This window comes from Rhinatrema bivittatum, chromosome 5 (assembly GCF_901001135.1).
Source record: "Rhinatrema bivittatum chromosome 5, aRhiBiv1.1, whole genome shotgun sequence".
Taxonomy (NCBI): Eukaryota; Metazoa; Chordata; class Amphibia; order Gymnophiona; family Rhinatrematidae; genus Rhinatrema; species Rhinatrema bivittatum.
In genome coordinates this window covers 313,911,729-313,931,919 of record NC_042619.1, presented here as the reverse complement: position 1 = coordinate 313,931,919, position 20,191 = coordinate 313,911,729, and the positions used below count along the sequence as shown (strand labels likewise).

General features: G+C 43.5%; 1 protein-coding gene across 1 annotated transcript in view; it reads left to right on the top strand.

Moving 5' to 3' along the window:
- TLR8 (toll like receptor 8) overlaps positions 1–2,650 on the top strand; it is a 38,201-nt gene extending 35,551 nt beyond the window's left edge. The window contains 1 exon segment of the mRNA XM_029604338.1: positions 1–2,650. Coding sequence (XP_029460198.1) covers positions 1–679 — 679 coding nt within the window. The 3' untranslated portion in view covers positions 680–2,650.
- The last annotated feature ends 17,541 nt before the right edge of the window (positions 2,651–20,191 follow it).

The window sequence follows — 20,191 nt, the reverse complement described above, 5'->3', positions numbered from 1 at the left end:
GTTAGATCTGAGCACCTGCACATGGGATACTTTGGCTATGGCATTGTTTTTTACATCTTTCTTTGCCATCATTAGTATTACAGTAATAGCCATTGTGAAGCACTTATTTTATTGGGATGTGTGGTATGTTTACCATTTTTGCATGGCAAAATTAAAAGGTTATAGGTCACTGGCTACATCCAAAAGTCTTTATGATGCTTTTGTAGCCTATGATACCAGAGATTTGGCCGTCACTGACTGGATCATGAATGAACTGCGAGTTCACCTGGAAGAAAAAGGAGAAAAGCAAGTTCTCCTGTGTTTGGAGGAAAGAGACTGGGAACCAGGAAAGGCCATCATTGACAACCTTACCCAGAGCATCCATCAAAGCAAGAAGACAATATTTGTCCTGACAGAAAACTATGTAAAAAGTGGGAACTTCAAAACATCTTTTTATCTGGCACTGCAAAGGCTGATGGATGAGAATATGGATGTGATTGTTCTTATTCTCCTACAGCCAGTTTTACAACATTCCCAGTACTTGCGGCTGAGGAGGAGGCTCTGTAGGAGCTCTATACTAAAGTGGCCCAAAAACCCACATGCCAAAGGCTTTTTCTGGCAAAGTCTAAAAAATGTTGTGCTAACAGAGAACTGTAGGAGATATAACAATTTGTACAGAGATTCTATCACATGTCAGTAGAGGAAAAAAGTATTTCACAGCTATGCACATAGACAATAAGTAATATGTATGAAGTTTGGTCTTTTATAATTAATGCTGTCATCAGAGATTCTCAAATCTGTCCTGGGGACCCCCAGCCAGTCGGGTTTGCTGGATATCCGCAATGACTATGCATGAAATAGATTTGCATGCATGACCTCCATTGCATGCAAATTTATCTCCTGTATAGTCATTGCGGATATCCTGAAAACCCAACTGGCTGGGGGTCCTCTGGGATAGGTTCAGGAACCACTGGCTTATATCATAAAAAAAATTTTTTTCTCGATAATGAGAAGTCTGGGCATTTCCGCTTGCTCCAGCAGAAAAATACAGCATAACCTAAAGGATACCATTCCCATGCTTGGGAGCAACTGCTGGTGATTGTTGAAAAAACTGTAAGACTTTTATTGTGTTTCCACTGGGTAGAGTTTAGAGGCTCAACCTCAGCTCAGCTCGGAGAGACAAGAATCTCAGCTCCAGTCCTGTACTATATCTTTCACAGTTTGATGAGGAAAGTGTGCTAGCCTCAACCAGAAACATTGCTGCCTAAACTGTATATGTTATTGCTGCTAACATCTTATTTGAGAACATGTAACTTCGATTCATTGGGAGCTGCCTGTTGGTTGGATTCTGACACTAGTTTTGCGCCTGCAACTAAACGTATCTTGTTGAACCACCACTAAAGTTGCAGGCTGACGTTTCTGATTGGGAGTGATCTTTACCAGTGAGAGGAAAAGAACTCATGTTTCACTGTATATAAATCCAGGGTCTGAACCTTAGATTGGAATCTTGCCAATTGCCAGATGGGTCTCGACAAGCCTTACTAGTGAGTGCTTCACCTTGGGCTAGTCCACTACGCCATCTGTTCATCCAAGACTCATTCTGATCACAGTAAACCAGGCGGGGATTGAAACTCACCTAACTTTCATATTAACCATTTGATTTGCAGCGATTTTTCCTTGGGAATTCATGGAACATGTTTTGTGTCTTGCAACATTTCTTTTTATAACCCAATTTTATTTTTCATTTTATTACTCTACTTGTATCTTCAGTGTGGTTATTCATTGTTAACTGTCTTGATCTGAAACGCTAGGCCATACAATTCATTGCAAATCAGTTGATCTTTCTAGCCCAATCTCAGATCAGATTGGTGCATTTTCAAAGATTTTATATTACAGTGAATCCTATCTACAAACACCACATTTCACTGTAGCTTGTTTTTGGTATTTAGAGATAAGTGGTCTGATTAGATATCTTTTTTTACATATATCCAATAGGTGGCCTTTCTAGCCAGCTACCCTTTACTTACAAGAGTTCACACTGTCCTCTGTCCTGCTTGTGCTTTTTTTTTCCGGTAGTATGGAAAGAGGAACGTGTATAATATTCTTCGGAGTACATTTAAACTCAGGAGCCTTAAAGCGGTGTTTCTCAAGCCAGCTCTCACAGACCATTTGTCTAGTCTCATTTTCAGGTTATCCATAATGCATACGCATGAGATAGATTTGCATGCACTGCCTTGTATGTAAATCTATCTCATGCATATTCAGTGTAGATATTCTGAAAATACAAGAACAGGTGGTCCTTGAGGACTGGGTTGAGAAGTATCATCTTTTGTCTCTCTTGATTAGATTGTAAGCTCCAAGGAGTAGGAGCTGTCCATTACACATCTCTGTATGGCTCTGCATACATCTGATATGAGCTATATAAATGATTAATAGTAATAATAATAATAATAATGAAACTTCTGGAATTCCAAGAGTTGAGGGTGCCAACGCTGGCGGCACTTCATTTGTTTAAATTTGGAAGGTGCACCTTTGAATATTCAGTGGCATTGCCTGTGAGGCCAATAGAAAGCTGTACAGACAAACTAAGGAGCAACTTCCAGCTTCTTTGCAATTGTCAGGGGTTTTTGCAATTTTCTTGCATATTAAAGTTGTTTCTTCTGCAATTTTCCTTGCTTAGCAAGCTTATTTGAATCCCCAAACCTTAGTAATTTTTCTGTGAATCATTTAAAAAATAAATAACAGGCAAGGGGCATCTTATAGACTAATCAATGTATTGAGAGATGAGCTTTCAAGGACCAGAATCCACGTAGTTAGATGCATGAAGTGTAGTACAGAAGGTGGGTAAATGTGCATGAAGATGAGGGGGTGGGGGGTTAATGGTGGAAAGATACAGAACAAAGAGAAGGCAATGAATAAGGCAGGATAGGGTATGGAACGGGAGTAAATGGACAATAATATGACATTAGAAATGGCAACATTCAGAAACAAGTAAGAGAACATTTCACCTTCCAGGACATTCTCTATCTGACCTTAAGATTGCCATACTCCTAAAACAAGGAACTTCAAAGGGACTTTCCAGTGAGAAACTGCTGAATCAAAAACTCAGCACTGAACAGAGACAATGGAGTCATAGCACACTACAAGTCTATGGACTTAACTTTTCTCAGATTATCCTGTCTTTTCTACCACAGTTGTCAGTAGGTTGAGCTATAATCCTATTCCAGGTACTTCTAGGGGTACAATTTTCATCCCAGAGAACCTAGCCTGGTAACTTCTCAGTTACTCAGCTGGCTCTCTGTGAAAATGATCCTCCACACACACAGGCCCCACTAGCACTTCCCCCTGTTTGTGGCCTGGACTCAAAGTTTCCTCACTGTACTCCCGTTTCTCTCTGTGCCTTCTCTAAGCTATCCTGGGCTTGCATTGTTTCTTCTTGCTCCTCCTGCCCCATTTTGTCTCACCCCTTGCTCCAAGGTTAACCTGTCTCCCTCTTGCGCCTCCAGTTTCACTCTGCAACCAATCTGTCTGCCATGTTTTCCACTTTGCATCTCCCATGGGTTCACCCCTTCCTGCTCTGTTCCCTCAAACCATGCTGGTGTGGTAGATTATGCACATAACACTGAAGGAGTGACAGAGTTAACATAATTAAAGCTGGACCAGACAGAGAAGTAATAGCTTGAACAAACTGAATGCTGAAGACCAAACCTTCAGTAACCATAAATAATCTGTCTCCAGCCATGGTAACATTTCTAGAAATGATGGAAAACCCTAGTCTCTAAGAGACTCTCTGATGATGATCCAGCTTTAGATTATGGGGTAAATTTTAAAAGGTTGCACATGGGCATACCGCGTGCGCTACCCAGCACACGCACATGTATGCCCGATTTTATAACATGCGCGTTATTAATATATATATATTTTTTGGTCAACTTGGTTTTATATTTTACCTATCTGACTATTTTACATATGTTTTGACCTGTGTTTTTGTTTTATGTTGCTGTATATTGTCTTTTCTATTTTGGTTTTCTGATGTCTTTGTTTATTTGTTACATTTAATATTTCTTTTAGTTGTTAGTCTCTAGAAGTCTAGGATGAAGTATTTTTTAGGACTAACAGGTTAGAAATGTTCAGAATACAGTGCAGCATGAAATAGTGCATGCTATTTTTCACCAGCCCCATTATTCCCAATGGGATCTCTTTATTAATAGTGTGCACTAACTCACATTAGAATCCACTGTTATGCATGATATTTTAGTAAATAACATCACATATTTGGATAATATCTATGTTGTTCCAATAAAAGGCATCACAACCTGCCTTTTATTAGATCCTGTTTCCTCCAGGATCACCATCACAATATGCAAGTGACATACACAACAGTCCAGTTCTGTCCATAACACTATTATATCTTGAAGTAGTAATAAGAAATGGACTTATTTAGAAAAATGAACAGAAACAAATATCACTCTGTTCATTCTGGGACTGGTGTATATTTGGCATTAAATCTGAAAGCTTGTAAAAGCACCTACACACAGAAACAGAAAACAGAGTGCAGCTGTTGACTAAAAGAAATGGCTTCATATGGAGTTATAAAGGCTTCCTATCTGCACAACTCTGAGGCATACAAAAAAAAAAGTATGTACAAGAGAAAACCTTTGTAGGACCAAGATAAATATTTCCCAACCCAGAAACAATTTCTTTTTAGCATAATCAGAAAAAATACTGTAGATCAAGTATCTCCTGATATTTGGCCATTTACATAGCTCATAGCTTTTGCAGAATACAAGGTAAAATCTTACATTTTATTTTATCCCAGTACAAATAAATTACTGTTGAGCTCACTTCTGTACAAGGTGAAGTTTGACACAGATTGACTAAAACATTGGACCTGATTCATCAAGGTCTTTTCCCATAGAGCAGGGCTTCCCAAATCATGGGCCAAAACCCCAAATGGGGTCACAAAACCTTCAGCTGGGCTCACAAGTGCCTCAAAGGTCAGCACTCTTCAGGCACCAGCGACAGCTGCATTAATAGTGGAAGACAGCATGGGGGCTTGAGTAGTGCTGGTGCGAGAGTGTCCAGCCGCCCTAGGCGGTGACGTCATCACCCCATCACATTTTCCCTCTCTTCCCCCCTCCCCACGCAATTCACAGTACCCCCCACATCCAGAGATCTGTTCCGCGATGTCCCTCACCTCCGCCTCCCAGTGCACAACTTGTTCCCTTTCAAAAATGCTGCCCTGATGTCGAACCCCAGCACCCTGCCCACTTCCGGCCCCAGGCGGCCGCCTAGTTCACCTAATGCCTCCCGCCAGCCCTGGGCCTGAGAGTCAGTGCATGCACATAGGTCCTGCAATGGCCCTGTCCTTGCATGAGTTTCTGTGGTAACAGGAACCCCTGGACAAGGAGGGATCAGGACCACGACTGTGCCTGTGGTCCCGATCCCTCCCTCCCATTATAGCCCCCTGCTGACTTTCATTATTAATGTTGGTGCCGCTCACAAGGAGCAGTCGAGGGGTATTTCAGGGCAGGCCAGAGTTAGCCTTATAAGTTATGCAGCTAACTCCAATATTCAGAGTTAGCCGCTTAACCAATGCAGCTAACTCTGGTTGTGCCATAGGGCTGTCCTAAAGTTAGCCAGATATACTTACCCTGCTAACTTTAAAATAATCAGGTATATTCAGCGGCACAGCTGCATTGATAACACCTATACTAAAGAAAAGGGGTGTGTTTATGGAAATTTTAGAGTTACCACACAGTAATTTACCACTTCACATCCTGTGCTGAGAGAGAGTGAGACTCTATAACTGGGTACCATCAAGATAGGGTGAGATAACATAGGACAAAATTTTATCTTTGTGACACTTTCCTCACTCCAAATGACGTCAAATCTTCACCAAGGTGTACTGTGCTGTTTGAACGTCTCACTCTACATGCGAAACTAGCCCCTAAACTCTAAACCACCACCACCTCACCTTGACCTATTAGGTGGCCCTCCTATAGAGATATAAATAGGTGCACACAGTGAGGCCCTTCCCAGAGTCTCTCTCTCTCCCCCAGAAATGGCCAAAATGAAATTCCAAAAATTTATCACAAATTGCATTGTTGTATTCGTGCCTCTTGTCCTCGCTTCACCCTCTCTACCTTGGGAGCGACTCCCTTCAGCTCTGATGGACAGATGCGGCCGTGCTTCTCCCTGCCCCTTGTTCCCGGTGTCCCCGTACTGGCTTGACGCTACGGATCCACCATGTTCCTGATGACATAAGGGCGCGCGCGTGCTCCACACTTGTACCAGCAAGGGCATGAACCTCGGGGGCGTCCCCCTGTAGTGACGTCATCCATTTTCACTTTAAAAAGGGTCTTTGGCCTGGATTTATCAAAATGCGGTAAGTACAGCATGCGATTGCAAAAGGGGTGTGGTTTATGCAAAAATTCAGTTTATTGCAATCTGCACTAATTACCTATGTGAAGAGCTAAGTTGGTGCACATTATCAGAATTTGCGATAGGTGTCAGACCTGTTGTATTTCCTGCATATGACCACATTAGAGAGAGAGAGAGAGAGAGAGAGAGAGAGAGAGAGAGAGAGAGAGAGAGAGAGAGAGAGACTGGCCATAATGTCATTCCCATAGGTAGGTATTTGTATCCCTATGGTAGGCCCACCTACTAACTTGAGGTGGGGTTTAGGTAAGAGTGTAGGGGGTTAGGGGCCACTTTGACATTCTACATGACACGTACAAACAGAACAGTGGTTTCTTGTGAAGATTTGATGACCTTTAGAGTGAGGAAACTCACTACAAGATGAGATTTGGGCAATATTCTCTCAACCTAGCTTGATGGACTCTCTACCTGGGTAACATCAAGCTAGGTGGAGAGAACATTGCCCAAATCTCATCTTGGAGTGAATTTTCTCACTCCAAAGGTCATCAAATCTTCACAAGAAACCACTGTTCTGTTCGTACGTGTCATGTAGAATGTCAAAATGGCCCCTAACCCCCTATACTCTTACCTAAACCCCACCTTGAGTTACTAGGTAGGCCTACCATAGGGATACAAATACCTACCTATGGGAATGACATTATGGCCAGTTTCTCTCTCTCTTTCTTTCTCTCTCTCTCTCACCTCAAATAGGCCTTACAGGAGACATCACAGCTGTGCAATCTCCACTCCTCCTATTTTCTGAATTTGCATCACACCATTCGATATAGTGCTTTCACATGCAGTAAGGGCCTTATCGCATTTTGATAAATGACCCCCTTTGTTTGCTAACCTCTAATGAGTTAGCAAGGAACTCCTTTTGGACTTGCTTTGGCAGTCCACGCTACTTGCAACAACGATCCGAGCCAGCCAGGGGAATTCTTCTCCACTGCTCGACCTTTTCAAACTACCAGGAGTACCCGCTCCACGGTAGCTCCGCTTTCTCTTCTTGATTTCAGATTGCCAAGATGGAATTCAGTACTCACTCCTCGAGGGCCTACGTCCCTGAATACTCAGAAGACTCCTCATTGCCTGGAAGCGATCGCAGATGTGAACACAGTGAGTTCTATTGTAAATAGATATTGGTACTCGCTCCACAAGGGCCTACATTCCTATAGCTCTGAAGACTCCCTTCCGTCCAAGACGTTATCGCAGGTACGGAGATCGTGAGTTATATTGGCAAGATTGCAGATAGGAACCGGTACTCGCTCCACGAGTACCGGTTCCTCTACAGACTCTCTTCTACTCTAGAAGACAATTCATATACAGCTATTGTGAGTTCTTATTACAGACTGTTTAAAGGAACCAGTGCTCGCCTACAGCTCCTGTTCTTGAATGTACAGAAGACTCTCTGTGGCATAGAGACCATTGCAGACATCTACTATTGTGATTGTACCATCTTGTATCCAGTATACTCTGTCTACTCACTACTTCTAGTCTCTCTCTACAGCTCAGTAACCCAGAGATTATATTCCATTATCAGAAGGACTTCAGCCCTGCCAACACATTGACTCATTACTGCCACCACTGGTGGTTCAACTCCCAGTCTAATAAAGATCTATCTGTGTGGTGTCTATACTCCAGCCTAGTCGGTGGTTCCTCTCAGGATCCCCTACTAGGGGCGCTGTCATCTGCCATCGGCCCAGGGATTCACCAATTCCACTACGAGCGGTATTCCACAGGTCGCCACTCTGAGGGAGCCAACCCATTACAGACCATTAGCTCTGCCTACAGAGTATTATAAATTGCTAGCTCCTCCCCTTGGAGGAGCAGATCAGAACAGCATTATGGCCATTTCAGGCATATCGCACAGTCTAACACCAGGAAAAATGATGTAGTTAAAACCGTGCAATAGCATGTGTTATGCTATTGGTGTGATATTGTCCCTCATTTAACTAAATCTCGTACAATGCGTTACCATACTTTTTGCATGTGGTATTGCATTAATGCTTGCGTTAATGTGTTATTGTGCAAGTTAACACCATAATGCATTTTGATGAATGATAGGGTTAATTAGCCACTCTATGGCTGAATATCAGCCCCCTGGTGTCTAAGTACTTTGAATGCTTGTTAACCAGGTTAAGCCAAACTTTAGAAATTATAGGAGGATTATTGTGGAAGCCAGGCATTTAAACTGCTCATGTTGGGTAAAAGTTAAGCATAATATGGAGGTTAAATGGTGGCAACACTCTGCTAGGTTTGTAGGTTTAAATCCAGGATGTTAAGTCTTTGCTTTTTAAATGTGATTTATATCTGGAAAGCTAAGGTCCTGTATTCAGTGAAGGTAATGTGGAGTGAACCCTGTAATTAACACAGAGGGATTAAATTAAGGTTGTTCCTTGAAATTACAGAAATTCTGCACTTAAACTTAGTAGGGGCTGTGGTAAAGAATTAACCCCAGGATTCATCATTCTCCTATAATTATTGCAGAATGATGAGTTGTGAAAAAAAAAAAAGGGGCGGGGAGGGTGATACTGAGCCAGCAGCTGATTCGCAGCAGTGCATTTTCGCACACCCGCTATTGCCCCCATAGCGCCAATAGAAAAGGTGTTGTTATTTCCGGTGCTACTGCCGGCAATAAACTGTAAAACATTATCGCCCGCAGCGGTCCCGGCATCAAAATTTTATTAACCCCATCCAAACCCCGCCCTACCCTCTCCCCTTTCCCTCATTTAAATCTTAACGTTGTAATGCAGTAGTTATCGCATGCAATAATGGCCCATCGCATTTTAATGAATGACCCTGTTTGCTTGTGGTTAGAAATTGTGATGTATAAGTGGGAGACCGGAAAGAAAATTAAGTAATAGAATTTCATCACAGCGACTGGTATGATCTAAACTCTGAAAAGCTGGTAACTAGGGAGCTTGGAAGATAGCCTTGAGTTGTGAAATAAATAAGAGAGAGTTGATGATTTTATTAAAGGGGCTGAAGGGAATAAAGGAAAGTTACTCTAGGGAGCTTAATCAGGGTAAGGGAGGCATTGCGCCCTTTCCACATAACTCCAGGCCAATTCACTGACTAGAGAGAGGAAACAGGCAGATCACTGGAACACTAATCCTATTAGCACTTCAACTTCTTAAAGCTATAGGCACATGCCAGAACACCAATCCTTGACCAGACTACAGAGAGTGGCCATCAGAGACCCCATCAAAACCCGCCAAGACTGGGGTCACACTACAGTAGTTTTACCATAGTATTCTATAACATGCATCTATTATATATGCACACATTATAAAATATGCATATATTTACCCCAGGATTTACACGTATATGTAGGCCAACGTGTGATGACACGCAGTACATTGAACATGTATTTCAATGTATTGAATAGAGATGTGAATCGTGTCCTCGATCGTCTTAACGATCGATTTCGGCTGGGAGGGGGAGGGAATCGTATCGTCGCCGTTTGGGTGTTTAGAGTATCGTGAAAATCGTTAAAATCGTGAACTGGCACACTAAAACCCCCTAAAACCCACCCCCGACCCTTTAAATTAAATCCCCCACCCTCCCAAACCCCCCCCCCAAATGCCTTAAATTACCTGGGGGTCCAGTGGCGGTCCGTAGCTAAATCGGGGGAAGGGGGAGGGCAGGAAAACCGGCACACTAAAACACCCTAAAACCCACCCCCAACCCTTTAAATTAAATCCCCCACCCTCCCGAACCCCCCCCCCAAATGCCTTAAATTACCTGGGGGTCCAGCGGCGGTCCGGAACGGTCTCCTGCAATTGAATCGTGTTGTCTTCAGCCGGCGCCATTCTGCGCCGCCATTTTGCAAAATGGCGGCGCAGAATGGTCGTTCAGCTGGAGTCCGGAACCCCCGCTGAATGACCTCCTGCAGTCGATCTCCTGCCGGCGCCATTTTCCGTACGGAAAATGATTCGCGGCAGGAAATCGCTCCCGGACCCCCGCTGGACCCCCAGGGACTTTTGGCCAGCTTGGGGGGGGCCTCCTGACCCCCACAAGACTTGGCAAAAGTCCAGCGAGGGTCCGGAAAGACCTCCTGCAGTCGAATCGTGTTGGTCTATGGCCGCCACCATTTTGCGCCGCCATTTTGCAAAATGGCGGCGCAGAATGGCGCCGGCTGAAGACAACACGATTTAATTGCAGGAGGCCATTCCGGACCCCCAGGTAATTTAAGGCATTTGGGGGGGGTTCGGGAGGGTGGGGGATTTAATTTAAAGGGTCGGGGTGGGTTTTGGGGGGTTTTAGTGTGCCGGTTTTCCTGCCCTCCCCCTTCCCCCGATTTACGATTTTTTGACGATAAATCGGGGGAATTGGTATTGTATCGTGGACTTAACGATTTTTGACGATTTAAAATATATCGGACGATATTTTAAATCGTCAAAAAACGATTCACATCCCTAGTATTGAATGTGCATACTTTACCCATCTATTTTTAAAATATTCACACATATATTTTACACGTGAAGTAGACTACTTATTTACACGTGAAGTAGACTACTTATTTACTTATTTACAAAAATGTGAGTGCCTCAAACATAGAACAATGGAACCAATTAATTTAAAGCTGAATTGTCAAAGTATTACGCACATAAAAATTGGTATATATGTGCTTAAGTAGCCTCTGCTCACGGACTCTGTATTTTATAAACGTTGAACAAGCATGTGTATTTTCATGCGCACACATGCAAGTGTAAAAAAGAGGCAGTCAAGTGGCATTCTGGAGCGAAGTCAACACTTACGCAAGAAGGTTGCTAGTTTATTTTCCAACTTCCTCTTGTACAGTATTTATGCACCTACAAGTGATAGTAAATGTGTTTATTGTGTAGTACTGACTGGGTGGGAGGTCTAGGGGGACTGGAGGGAGTTCAGGCTGAAGAACCAGGAGGGTCTCGATGACCTGGAGAAGGACTGGGCGAACTGGTAGACTAATGGGTAAACGCGTGTATGCCTCATGTTCCTTCTCCAGCCAGCCAATAGGAATACATACATACATATTCATTCCTAAGTGACCTTTACTGACCTGGGAAGTGTGAACACTTTGTTTCATTTTCTGTTGGTGTTCGTTAGTTTCCAGTTCCATTTCCCATCCCCCCAACCATCACCTCAGTGGTAACCTTGGTAATATCAATAGATAAGAGGGCAGCCAGCCAATAGGAACACATATTCATTCCTAACTGACCTTCAGTGACCTGGAAAGTGTTTATTTGTATCATTTTCAGTTAGTGCGCACTAAATCGAGTTAGTGCGCACTAACGGGGAGTTAGTGCGCACTAACTCGAGTTAGTGCGCACTAACACGATTTAACGATTTTTAACGATAAATCGTTAGAATTTCTATTGTATCGTGTTCTATAACGATTTAAGACGATATAAACATTATCGGACGATAATTTTAATCGTTGAAAAATGATTCACATCCCTAATAACACCCTCATATTTATTGTGGATATGCTGAAAATCCTATTGATTGGTGGCTCAGAGAAAATGTATAGTAGTTGCCAAACTAGAACAGTTTCTCAAATGCAGCAACTAGTACTATTGGATTTATTTTTTGCACTGATGAAGTCAGCTAACTTTGAGTATTTTTTTATATATATTTTATTTAGCAAGTTTTTCATTTAGAAGAATAAAATATACAATGAAATATAGCAATGCAATACAGAATTAACTAGTCAAATAAACAGACACAAGAAATATGAAGGGAAAGGGGATCTGCAAAGCCAACATTGACAATGCCACCCTTCTGTAAAACTGTGGAGGCTGGAATGCAAGAGTACTTGCAAGAGAGAAATTACTCCTAATGCAAGTTTCATAACCATAAGCTTAGGAATATCATATTTAAAAGTAAATGAGCATTAGTTCAAGCACAGCATTCAGTTGGCCCTTTACCACACTGAATTTGAGTAGTTTAGGAAAATAATTGTCAATGCAGTCACCAAAAAAATTGTTAGGAGAACTCCTGAGCTAGAAGGATGTCTCTTCCAAGATGGTCTCTCAACATCCCACCTTATGTCCAGCAGGGGCCATTATGGTAGTGGCAGCTGCCTTCTCTCCCTCCCTTGCCTCTGCAATACCGCACCCCCAGTTGGACGAGCAGCATTATGGCCAGAACAAGGAGTTTGCTGGGATTTTTTTTTTGTTTGTTTTTAAATCCCTGTGGTTAATCTTTTTCTCACCCCTCTCTTCTGAAGGGAATTTCCAGATTGAATCTTCTTTTTTTTTTCACTTCTGGTAAACTGGGGGGAAAAATATATATTAAAAATAACTGCTGTTTCCTTTCATACAGGATTACCTAACGGCTGCATCTGAGCTGGGGCTAGCTGAGACAGTCCTGACTTTGACCATTTCATCTCTAGGCTTGCAGCCCTGAAGAAAAACAGGACTGTAAGCTCTTAAATGGAACTGAGTGAATTAGTCCCTGATGAAAAAAACATTACCTTGAAGTCCCTTTTTCACAAAGGATGCATCACTATGAATCTTCATTAAGCCTTATCGCTTATCATGAAATGAAAATCATTCATACTGTTTGGGGGACACTGGTGTAATTCTAAAATCCTTTTGGACCCTGACCGAAGTGCCCATTAATAAATAGTACAAAGTAACATTAGAAAAGCATGTTTTATTTTATTAATATGCATTAATTAGTAAAAAAAAAAACAAAAAAAAAAACAAGACCCTTATTGCTCACACAAATATATTTTTATCGTTTATAAACTAAAACTGAAGGGAAAAAAAACTTTTTCTCAGGATCAAAGAGTTTTGCAGTGACTCGGAAAGTATAATGTAATAAGATACACACACATCAACATGAATTTTATCACTGAGCACAGCTTTAAGGTAGCCACATACTCTCCACACACAAACCTTTTGCAGTCCTCATAATATCTTCATGATTTGCGGTCTGTTGCTCTGAAACAGATAGCACATTATGCCCCTTCCCCCTCAGCAAGTGCAGTGATGGATACTGGGATTTAGTAATCTACTGCAATCAATGCAGTCGCGATTGGCCTGATCAGGTTATCAATATTCTGTAATCTTTATTTATCAATTCATCAATCAGCTGCCCTCCAGCAAAGAAAGGAACAGGAGCTATCTTTCTTGACCTAATTTGCTCTTTCAAGCAAGATGATTGCTCATCTAAACAAAGCTGGCAATTGCACTAATATCAATCAAATCCAGTTAAGAGGTGATCCTTCAAAAAACAAAACAGAAAGAAACTTCACCACAGTCATCCTGGCTCAATTCCTACCCCACTACCACAAATAGCAAAACCTCTGGCTGGGCAGGACCCCTTCTCAAACCCTCCTAAATTAAAAAAAAAAGAAAAGCATTTTTAGTCACCAGCCTTCCCTTCCTCCCTCCCTGGTAAATAATTTTTAATAAATTACATCCTCGCCATCTCCCTGCCCGCCCTCCCATCCACCCAGTAAGTATAGTCATAGCCCATTTTGAAACCCGAGATCGTGGTGCCCAGCAATCCTGGGTGTGTCTGCATTACTTTCATAGTAGTGGTAGAAATGTATGCAATTGTCATACATTTTCGGCACATGCGTCTTCCGCTATAAATGCTTTTCTTTTTTTATTTAGAGAAGATTGAGGGGGATCCTGACCAGCCAAAGCTTTTTCCATTTGTGGTGGAGGAGTTGAGAATCAAGCTGGCCACACAAGGACTGCTCTGAGACAGGCCTAAAATTATCCAGCTAACTTAGCAGGATATAACTGATATTCAGCTAAATTAGCCATATAATTTTGGCATGTTCCAGAATGCCCCCGGAATGCTTCTTTTTTTTTCATCCAGCTAAAGTACAGCCAGATGAGCTACTATCTAACTATAATTTAGTCTGATAAGTGACTGAATATCCCATAAGTTGTATCTATCTAATTTATCTATCTAATTAACTTGTATTGAATAAATACTTTATACATTATAAATGGACAATGACTCCTGAAGATAACAGTTGCTTGTCCACAGTCAGGTGGAGCCCAGGCACATACCATTTTCGATTTCCAGTCATACTCTCAAGACCAGTTTCTGTCTCTCACACACCAATCATCTCCCCAACCAGTCTCTCTCTCTCACTCTCTCTCTCTCTCTCTCTCTCTCACACACACACACACAAGCACACACATACCAGTCATCTCCCTGATCAGTCTCACACATACACATGTCACCTTTCTGGCCAGTCTCTCTTAATCACACAATGCTCTCGCTCCCTCTTACTTACACACAGGATTTCAATCACACACATGCTCTCTCTATTTCACTTACACACAAGCTCTCAATCACACACATGTTCTACCTCACTTACAAACAGGCTCAGTCACACACATGCCCTCTCTCTCACAGCCACAAGCCAGCCAAAAACATGCTCCATCTCTCTCTCGCACACACACTTTGACTCACACAAGCACCCTCCCTGACTTACATATATACCACACACATACAGAAGCATCCTCCCTGCCTCACACACAGAAGCACCTTCCCTGTCACAGACAGAAGCACCATTCCTTTCTCACATACACACACACACAGAAGCACCCTTCCGATCTAAGGCCTCCAGCTGAACAGCTGGTCTCTGGCAGCGTTTAGCAGCACCACCACCCAGCGAGCCCCCGCCGGCCTCGATTTTAATTTCTTCAGCCCCCACCGGCTTGGCGGTGCCCATCTTCATTTTTTTGGCCTCCACCACCTGGCCTTGATTTTAATTTCTTCGGCCCACACCAGCTTGGTCTCTGGCGGGGGCTGGCTGGGCGGTGCCCATCTTCATTTTTTTGGCCCCCGCCGGCTTGGTCTCCGGCAGGGCTGGCTGGGCGGCACCCATCTTCATTTTTTCGGCCTCCACCGCCCGGCCTCAATTTTAATTTCTTCAGCCCCCGCCGGCTTGTTCTCCAGCGGGGGCTGGCTGGGAGGTGCCCATCTTCATTTTTTCGGCCTCCGCCAGAGACCAAGCCAGTGGGGGTTGGCTGGGAGGCGCCCATCGTCTTTTCTTCGCCCTCCACCGGCCTCAATTTTAATTTCTTCAGCCCCCGCCAGCTTGGTCTCCAGCGGGGGCTGGCTGGGAGGCACTGAGGCTGGGTTGAGGAAGTGCAGGCTGGAAGACACCATTAGCCACTCGGTCGAGACCACGTGACCATCTAGACCGGCCCACCGGGGGAAGCCCGATCCCCCGATAGGCCAATCCGCCCCTGGTGCCATGGGTATCCATAACAAGTTTTATGTGTCCTTATTGAAGCCGCTAATCCTCTCCTGGCCCTCACATAGAGTTCCCTCTCCTCCACGGGTCTCTACAGAACCAGATGCTTCCCTTCAGGTAAACGAGGTCCTCAACATCCATCGACATCGAGGGAGATGGGCATACCTCTTAGGCTGGGAGAATTATGGGGCTGAGGAGAATTCGTGGGAACCTTCCCACAACATCCTTGATAAGGAACTCCTAAAAACCTTTCATAGGACTCAACCTGACAAGTCACGGCCACGTAGGGGGAGGCCTAGAAGGGGGGTACTGTTGCGCATCCCATCCATGTCCGGCCCGTGCACGGGCCTGCTCACCTCTCTGGTTCCACGGTGGGTCCCGGGTCGGCCTCCCTAGCGGCAGCTGCAAGCTCTTCCAGGCCTCGGTGTCCCATGGCGGCCGTCACCGGGCCTTCCACTGCGCACCAGGCCTCAAGTCGGGGTTCGGTGCCTACCATGGCGTTGGCCGCGCGGACCACCCAGCCTCTTGTAGGGCCAGGTGCGGGTCTTAGCTCCACAGTGCGCCCTGATTGATTGCCAGATATAAAGAAGTCCCTGCCTGCACTTCCTTGCCTTTGCAAATGGGTTAGTATTGTGCTAGATTGTCACTGCATTCTGAGCCTTGTTCCAGTCTTGTTCCAGTCTCGTTCCAGGATCCTTCTGTTCCAGCCTTGTTCCTGCATCCTTCCATTCCAGTGTCCTCTTGTTCCTGTGTTCGTCTGTCGTCTCCCCAGGTAGTACCTCCAGACTGTCTCACTGGTATTGACCTCGGCATGTTCCTTGACCCTCCTGCCTGCTGCCTTCCTTCTGACCTCAGCTTGCTCCTTGACTACTCTTCCTGCTACCTGCCTTCTGACCTCGGCCTGCCTGTGACCTCGTCTGACCTCTGGAACCTGACCTCTGCCTTGTTGACCACTTCTCGGACTGACTCCCGGATTCTGACCTTTGCCTGATTGACTACAACTCCTGATTCTGGCTCTGTCCCTTGACTTGTCATTGCCTACGCTGTTCTGGTCCTCCTTGCTCCATCTGACCTCCAGTCTCGAACCTGATCGCGCTCCTCTCCTGTCTGGGGGCATGCCTGTCTATCATCTCTCCAGGAGACCCTGCGAGAGAAAGGGTCCAAGCGGCCTGGGTCCCTACGGGCTCCACCTGGGGGGATCGTGGACTTTCAGTGCTGAAGCTCATCCTAGCCTCTGTCTCCTCCAGTGCTCTGCCCCCTGGAGGCAGGTGCTTCCTGGTCCCTACCAGGGAGCCATTCTCCACTGCTCCAGGACAAAGAGTCCACCCCCGAGCGCAAAAAGACCCTGGCACCTTCCCGAGCAGACTTCGTGTAACAGACCTGTCCTGCCCATGCTCATTTCCCGCCCATGCACTGTTCCTTTTTTGAACTTTTTGATTTGTGCACATACCAGGAGATACGTGCATACTCATATGAATTTTAAAATCTGTGCAGCACGCGTTGTGCTGATTTGCGAGCATAGTGCTTTTAAAATCAGCCTGTGTGTTTCTCCTTGGTACAGAACATCAATCATTGTTTACTAGTTGGTCATCTGCTAATTTGCAATGATAATCTCACTTGTATTGGTTTCTTTAAAGAATCTCAGATACTGGCTTGTCCATTAAACAGTTCAGCTACACCAGGGAATGTAGGTTCAAGTCACACAAATAAAATTCAGGTGACAACTTATATATTCTAGTGAAGCAAGCTGATCTTCACTATAGGTTTGTTCTGACTACAGGAGTACGCTTATAGTCAAAGCACAATTAATTTAAAATTAAAATTGACAAGGGAGTCCCTCAAGGATCAGCCCTATCAGCAATCTTATTTAACATTTATCTCCTTCCAATTTGCAATCTATTATCAAATTTAAACACAAAATTCTTTATATATGCTGATGATATTCAATGTTATATTCCTTTTGATAAAACATTTGAGAGAACAACAGCAACCCTAACCAAAAACGTGAAATCTATCCAAAAATTGACTCTCTACTCAACAAAACTGAAATAATTTGGCTAAGAAGGAAAATACATCTCTAAAACCTTCCATATTAAATTTAGAAATAGCCAATATATCAACTGCTGATGAAGTTCGTGACCTAGGAATCCAAATTGATGAAAACTTCAACATGAAAAAACATATTTCGAAGAACATCAAATCTGCTTACGCCAAACTGAGAATGCTTCACCATCTGAAACCTTTACTAACATTCCAGGACTTCCACACAATCTTACAAACCCTAATTTTTTCTAATCTAGACTACTGCAATTCATTATTTCTAGGCCTTAATGCAAACTTAATTAAACCTCTTCAACTACTCCAAAATGCCTCTGACAGAATTTTTACCGGAACTAGAAAATTTGACCACATTACTCCCACCCTGATAGATCTTACTTGGCATCCAGTAACCTTCCGAATCCAATACAAAGTATTATCAATTATCTTCAATATTATCAATAATAATGACTCATCTCCTCCCGGAATTTCTTTACAACTCTACAATCCAACAAGAGACCTAAGATCCCAAAACAAAGGCATTCTTTCAATACATTCCAACAATATTGCTCATCTTACCCAAATCAGAAATAATTTGTTTTCTATTGCTGGTCCCAAACTTTGGAACACCCTTCCTATTCCACTAAGACTAACGACTGAAAAAAAGGAATTCAAACGAGACCTAAAAACATGGCTCTTCAAAAAAGCCTATGAACTCACCTGAAATTATTCATAAATACTTTGTAAAAAGACTGATCTCAATCATAAATTTCTTTGATTTGTATACTTTCTTAAACTTTCTATTTAAATTATTCCTTGGAATTATTCTCCATTATTGTAGCAATGAATTCCTCCTTTATTCTCATATCCTTTTCATACTTTTAAATTAATGCAGTTTGAAATTTACTATCTCTCTAAAAATGTAATTCATTGCTATATTTGTAAATCATTGTGATCTACTTTTGGGACTACAGTATATAAAAGGCATAAATAAATAAATTTATTTTAAAAAGTATGATTCAGAATTCTCATGTAGTTCCTTTGATCCCTTTTAGCAGTTCACTCAATTGAATAGGAGTGTGCAAACGGGGTGGGGGGGGGGGGGCACCACCACCCCCCTGTGGAAGCTGCAAACAAGCTTCCAGTGGGTTGCCAGCACTTCTGATGTCTGGAGCCTAGTGAATGTTGTACTGTGGGGAAAGGTATATGACGCCGCCAGTGGTTGAAAAAAATAGAGGCTGTGCAGCCGCCAATGGACCTCATGCCACCAGCGGCTGAGTAGAGGACATCATTCCTAACTGTGCAGGCCCGCAGTATTGGAAATTGCGAGAGTAGCACTTTCTCTATGCTGATCTCGCGGTGCATGAAATCAGCATGAAGGAAGTGCTACTCCCACCAATTTTTAATATCATGGGGCCCTGCACAGAGGATGAGGCAGCAGACCGAGCTTCAGAAGCAGAGATGAGCAATCAGTTCCTCCCCAAAAGCCACGTGGCGGCAGTGACAGCGGCAGTAGGAGTGAGAGAGGCTCCAAGGCTGCCAGCAAAACAAAAAAAAAGGGGGCCTGCTTTCAGTGTATGTATGTGTATGAATGGGAGTGTGTGTGTGTGTGAGAGAATGCCAGTGGGGTGTGTGTGTGTGTATGTGTGTGTGTGTGTTTGAAAGAATGAGTGCCTGACTGGGGTTCTTACATATAGAAATGATGGCAGAAGAAGACCAATCGGTCCATCCAGTCTGCCCAGCAAGCTTCACACTTCTTTTTTCTCATACTTATCTGTTTCTCTTGGCTCTTAGTAACCTTAGGTTCTATTTCCCTTTCACCCCCACTATTAATGTAGAGAGCAGTGATGGAGCTGCTTCCAAGTGAAATATTAAGTTTGATTAGTTGGGTAAGCGGCAGCATAGCTCTCTGCCGTTGAAGCAGAGAGCAATGCTGGATATGCGTGAAGTATTAGTTTTTCTTCTCCCCTGCCGTTGAAGCAGGGAGCTATGCTGGATATGCATTGAAAGTGAAGTATGCCTTGAAAGTCACATTAACTATCATCAAATATTGAAAAGCCTAATAATTGGTAATTGAATAAGCCTAATAATTGGTAATACCTATAGCCCATGAACCCATCCCTGTTTTATTTTTTTGTTTGTTTTTTTTCTTTTTTTAATTGGGAGATGGCAGCCCTCCATCCTTCCGCTCCGTGAAGGTGGAACACCAACCACTGGCATCCCGCTCCGTGAAAGCCTCTGTGGCTACTGCCGCTCCGTGCAGTGTTTTGCTGCCTGCTCTTTATATGCGTCCTCTAGACCTGAAGGATCCACAGTGTTTATCCCACGCCCCTTTGAAGTCCTTCACAGTTTTAGACTTCACCACTTCCTCCGGAAGGGCATTCCAGGCATCCACCACTCTCTCCGTGAAGAAATACTTCCTGACATTGGTTCTTAGTCTTCCTCCTTGGAGCCTCAGCTCCTGACCTCTGGTTCTGCTGATTTTTTTCTGATGTAAAAGGTTTGTCGTTGTCTTTGGATTGTTAAAGTTTTTCAAGTATC